Source organism: Malaclemys terrapin, chromosome 4 (assembly GCF_027887155.1).
Source record: "Malaclemys terrapin pileata isolate rMalTer1 chromosome 4, rMalTer1.hap1, whole genome shotgun sequence".
In the NCBI taxonomy this organism is placed as follows: domain Eukaryota; kingdom Metazoa; phylum Chordata; order Testudines; family Emydidae; genus Malaclemys; species Malaclemys terrapin.
The window spans coordinates 3,366,764-3,372,763 of NC_071508.1; the positions used below are offsets into that span (position 1 = coordinate 3,366,764).

The window sequence follows — 6,000 nt, forward strand, 5'->3', positions numbered from 1 at the left end:
GACCAACTGCTTCACTGAGGCTACTTAAAATCAAACAAGTACACAGACAATATTCATAACTTTAAATGGAAAAATGATATATGCAACCAAATAGGAAGAATATATCCAGTAGATCGTAACCTTTGCAGAGATATGTTACATGGCCTATCTGACATAAAACATATTCCAGTTATGTCATATTTACACTCATACGCATATTTCTATAAAGCATTATGGGGTGCAACATTACACTCGGTTTCACGGACTATAAATTATAGGAAATAAGTAAAATTAACAAAAGAATTGGGGGGGAGCTGGCATGCTCAGAGTTTTTTTGTAGCAGCATCTGCAGAAATATTGCAGAGATCTTCAGTATTGATAACCTTCTTTTTGCAGCCTACCCTGACCTTGGCATTTTCACTTAGAACTGCACCAAGCACCTCTGGGTCAGAGGAGGCACAGAAGTCAGGAGAAGGAGTTATGAGCATGACTCCTAGAGGAAGTAGGGGCATAGTGTTTCCTGGGTAGAGACCTGGAGTGACAGACTTGGGAGTTTCTGAATAAGGAGATTGCTGGCTGTTGGTTGTTTCTACTGGTGTTCAGGGAAGCAGGACTTTGCATAAATTCTTTGTAACCCCTCCCCCACAGATTATACCAAAGAATGTAGCTGACTTGTATCATCAATTTTTCCTGTTAATACAATCAACCCTGCAGTGCCTCACAGCTTGGCACCATTTAGGAGAAGGGGGCACCCACATGCCCCAGAGCACTGATAATACCAGCCAAGCCTGCACACCCATGGGGGATAATTTCTGCTACCATAGTGAAGAAGAGAAGAGTCATCATTGGGCCTGCCAGGATCTATCTGGGGGGAGGTGATGATCACAATGTCCTTGTGCATCTGCAGCCATGGATCAGTGCATGGGCCCATCCCTGAGGGGACCTCACCCTTTCATGTCAATCAAATACTACAGCCCATCAGCACCACACCTTTGATGTTCCTGGGATATTTTCTAGGTTGGTGGCTGTGACATACCAGGGTCCAACCCAGGTTAATCAGCAGCTGTGTCACATCTGCCTGCAACCTGGCAATGCCTTGCTGAAGGGGCTTCCACCTGGGCCACTCACAAACAAGCGTCTAGCAGGCAAATCACACCCTGAGCATGTGTGTGTAACTGCAGCCTGGCCAGGAATAGCTGAGTTACACTCAGGCTCTCACCACACTTGGTTATACTGCAGGGTGACCCCAACACACTCCCCAGTCTTCGATTTCCCTCTAGAAATGTACATCCTGTGCTGCCCAGTCCTCTCCTGGACAATACAAGTTACAGTGTCCGTTTTTTCTTTAATAGCACTAATATCCATGCAACTTAGCTTCTCAGACACTTCTATTTTAACACACTGGATTAGATTAATTGACTACAAATATAGATTTTAAGTGAATATAAATAAGGAGGCATAGAAGTCAGACATAGTTACAAGAAAAATAAAGCTAGAATGCAACTTGTGCCTAAGTTAACAAATGATGTGAAATTCAAAGCAAAAGTTTCCTCACCACATACTTTCAGCCGTCTTACTGACCAAACTTCTTAGGTCAGGACCCCTCCCCAAGTCCAAGGGCTGCTTCCTTTATCCCTTCAGATGCAGAGAGAGAGAGAGAGAGAGAGAGAGATAAAGAGATGCCTTGGGATGTCTGCCCCCCTTTTTTATAGTCCTATCCCCCCTTTGAGAAACATTTCCACCTGGTTACCAGAAGACAAAATGTCTATGTAGAAGGATGTTCCCTGCTGCTTTTTCCTAACCTTTTTGGGCTTCCTTTGTTTCCCTTCCTTCTTGATAACTCTGGGTACTGTTTAGATACAAAATTAAGCAGAGCACACATTTCTTCATTTAAGACAGACCAGTTTGCCAGCCTGAGTTTGGAACACGTAGTAATAACCTGATACATTGTAATCTTATAACGCCACATACATTAGCTCCTCACTTAACGTTGTAGTTATATTCCTGAAAAATGCGACTTTAAGTGAAACGATGTTAAGCGAATCCAATTTCCCCATAAGAATTAATGTAAATGGCAGGGGTTAGGTTCCAGGGAATATTCCCCTACTGTGCAAGCACCAGGTGTCGGGGGCTTAGCCCTCGGCCCACCCACTCCACCCCTTCCCCCAATACCCCACCCTTAAGCTGCCTTTTCAGCTCCCACCTCCTCCCCCTTTACGCCGCACACTGCATCCTCGCTCCTCCCCCTCCCTCCACTGACTCCTGAATGCCACAAACTAGCTGATAGCCATGGGCCAAAGGTGGAGGGAGCAGGGGGAAGATGCTGATCTATGCAGTCTGCTGGCGGGAGGCACTGCAGGGGCGTAGGGGAGCTGATAGGGGTGCTGCCAGCTGTGGACAAAGCAGGCAGCCAAACAACGTTATAGCGGAGCATTGCACAACTTTAAACGATCAGGTTCTGCAATGGAGCAGCGACGTAAGATTGAAACAACGTTAAGCGAGAGGACGTTAAGTGGAGAGTTACTGTACATTATCAAAAATATTGTAATAATATTTACAATCAGAGCATGACTATTTCTAGTTGACTCATAGCTTTATTTAGCATCTTAAAGCTGAGCTCTGTGTGCAGATAATATGCATGCAAGAGGGATAGTTTGTGAACTGCAAAAGTCCATAGCATGCTGTGGCGTCCTCCTGAGCTCCTCTGGTCATCATGTGGTCTCCATCAGCAAAATAAGTGAACCTATCCTTCCTACTTTGGGGAGTAACCTAGCAAGGGAAGGACATAGGATACCATGATGATTGGCATGCTATAAATAGCTAGATAATCTGGGATACTCTTACATGTCTTACAGGTTTTACATTCCACCTATTGCGGCCAGAACAATAAGGTTATTCTGAAACCAGGAATGACTGAGAAGATATCAGCTACAGCTGCATACAATTAATACATTTCACGTTTATCTAACTTTCTGTTCCTTTGATTCCAAATTTATTGCTAAGGGTTTTTGAAAATTTTTCTTGAGAAGATTTTTTGATGGAAAATTGGATTTTCCATTCAACTATTTTTTTCCTTGAAATTCTCTTTTCCCTGGAAATTATCAGCTTTCCATCAAAATACCAAACTCCCCTCCTCACTAAACCATGGTTGTGGGACTCTGGTGATGTTCCAGGGCAGTTCAGCAAGAGGAGAGACCATCATGCATCATGAGGGATGTAGTCCAGCCTGGGAGCCTGGAATATGGAAGCGATTAGTGGTGTGTGATATCTGATACACTCATGTGGTATTTCCGAACTGAAATATTATGTTTTTAGCAAAAAGATTTCGGTGTCCACAAACAAACCCCCTTTGTGGATCAGCTCTACACAGTACCCGGCTTGCACTGAAAACAGCAGGATGAAATATACCCCTAACCTCATACTCTGTAACTCTGGTAGAAATTGCATCATTTAATAACACAGTAGAAAAGAGTAGGCCAAATTAATCCCCTGGGCATGAGTTACACCAAGGGTGTCTTTTGTTCACAGAATGCATTAATTAGGTGTTATGGCTCTCTGAGCTCAGGTATTCCCAGTTGCTCCAGGAATCATGTCCCATAGATCACACATCTCAGTATAAAACTTCCCGAATGCTCCAAACTGGCAGTTTCTGTCAATGGGGAATCATCACCACATCTCTCTCTCTTCTCAGCAGGTACGTGCGATTGTCCTGAATTACAGTCACACACACGCAGACCCTATGGTGATCAGCAGGTATTGAATTCAAGACCTCCAGCACTAAAAGCCTCAGCCCCAATTCCTACCTCTGCAGCTACAGGAGCGACCTCCTTGGTTGGAAAAAATAGGCAATTACATAGTCACCGAAGTCAGTTCTTTCCACTATGTCTCTGGGTTTTCATACAGGCTAAATTAAATGCCAAAAAGCTTAATTTACACTGTAAGCAACTTTACCCCAAACAACATGCCAAGCGACTGAGCTCACCTTTCCCAAAGAGAGTAGAAAGATTGACACTCCTTTACTCTCACCCCTTCTTTAGCTAACAAATAATCTCTTCAGACTGAGACAGTTTTCACACTGATTCTCTTAGAGCAGAGCCACAAGTCACTGTTTGCTGCTCAGATTAGTGCATAGGAGTGTTTGTCTGTAGGGCATGATTAACCTGTGTGTCACTTTATTTATGCAGTGTGTATTTTATTGAACAACTAAAATGACCAGCTGTGAACATCTGGATCTGTAGATTAAGCCCTTCCCTGAGTGGGTACTGATGTCCATTCAGAAACTGATCTCTGTTTATCTTCACTTACTTCATTACAGAGAAGGGACAGGTTTTCCGCACCGTCCAACTGCCCACATATCTGTAGCTGCCTGATTTCTGTTCAGAGGAGATGGAAAAGGGAAATCACTCGGAGGCGACTGAGTTCATTCTCTCAGGACTGACAGATCGTCCGGAGCTGCAGGTCCCCCTGTTTGTGCTGTTCCTGCTGATTTATGGTATCACCCTGGTGGGGAATGGGGGGATGATCTTGTTAATCAAGATTGATCCCAGACTCCACACCCCAATGTACTTTTTCCTCAGTAATTTGTCTTTCTGTGACCTCTGCTATTCCTCGATAATTTCCCCTAAGATGCTGCTGAATTTCTTATCCCAGAGGAAAAGCATTTCTTACACTGCCTGCGCTGTGCAAATGTATCTCTTTTACACTTTTTCAGATGTTGAGTGCCTGTTGCTGGCTGTGATGGCGTATGACCGTTATGTGGCCATCTGCAACCCACTGCTCTATACGGTCACCATGTCCAGGCAGCTTTGTAACCAGCTGGTGGCTGGGGTGTACGCTGTGGGGTTGGTGGATTCAATGATATACGCGTGTTTTACATTTCGGCTGTCATTCTGCAGCTCCAACATCATCAATCATTTCTTCTGTGACATCCCCCCACTGCTGGCAATCTCCTGTTCTGACACCCGCATCAATGAGATTGTGATGTTTGCTTTAGTGTGCTGCATTATAGTGAGCAGCCTTGTGACTGTCCTCCTCTCCTATGTCTATATCACCTCCACCATCCTGAAGATCCGCTCCTCCGAGGGGCGGCGCAAAGCCTTCTCCACCTGCTCTTTCCACTTGACTGCAGTGGTCCTGCTCTTTGGCACCCTCCTCTTTATGTATTTACGTCCCACCTCCAGCTATTCCATGGACACGGACAAAGTGGCCTCAGTGTTTTACACACTGGTGATCCCCATGTTAAACCCCCTCATCTACAGCCTGAGGAACACGGAGGTGAAGGATTCCCTCAGGAAAGCAATGAATAAACTCCTAACCAATTCTTGAAGCTGTTAAACTCAGTACTGGTTTAGTGATGGGGAGTGGAAACAGGTGAATTCAATTCCCAGCCCATTGCAATGTAATTTTGCAGCGCCCATGGTCGTATTGTTCATTATTGTATTGTTATTATTATTAATTTGTTTGTATTCCAACAAGGTCTGCAGGCCCCAACTGAGAGCAGTGGACAAATCACAGGAAGAATCACAGGTCCAGAAAGAGAGAATGATTTTATAAGCTGGTGGCTAGGGGCACCCACCTAGAGGGTGAGATGCTCAACTTCACGTCTCTGTTCCAATTGTTATTGAATTAGTTATCCACAGTAGAACAACTTTGAAAGGATAGATTGAGAGGAACCCAGACTGGAATAGCACATCATTTAGGGGCATATCCATGTGCCTAGTGTGACAGGTTTGGTCACAGAAACCCCTATTGGGACTGTCACCTGATGTGCTGAAATTACCTCTGATCCTGTTTTCCCTGCCAGCCTGGGTCTCCAGAACCCTGCCTTGTTGAGCCAGACATGCTAGCCTGCTGCAACACAGCCAAAGGGTCTGGGCCACACCCCCAAAACTGCAGAATTAGACTGAGACCAGCTCAGCAGGATACCTGTCTCCAGCATGCAGACACATAGCTCTCAATGGGATCTAAACCCCAAATAAATCCATTTTACTCTGTATAAAGCTTATATAGAGTAAAATGATA

At 44.7% G+C, this 6,000-nt stretch overlaps 1 protein-coding gene across 1 annotated transcript; it reads left to right on the forward strand.

Annotated features, from left to right (window-relative positions):
• The first annotated feature begins 4,359 nt into the window (after positions 1-4,359).
• On the forward strand, positions 4,360-5,304 carry LOC128835665 (olfactory receptor 8U9-like). The gene has a single exon (XM_054025252.1). The coding sequence runs from the start codon at positions 4,366-4,368 to the stop codon at positions 5,302-5,304; it is 939 nt and encodes a 312-aa protein (XP_053881227.1). The 5' UTR covers positions 4,360-4,365.
• Positions 5,305-6,000: the final 696 nt, after the last annotated feature.

Excerpts from the sequence above, each read along its gene's own strand:
- LOC128835665 (XM_054025252.1), top strand. The coding sequence starts at position 4,366 with ATGGAAAAGGGAAATCACTCGGAGGCGACTGAGTTCATTCTCTCAGGA.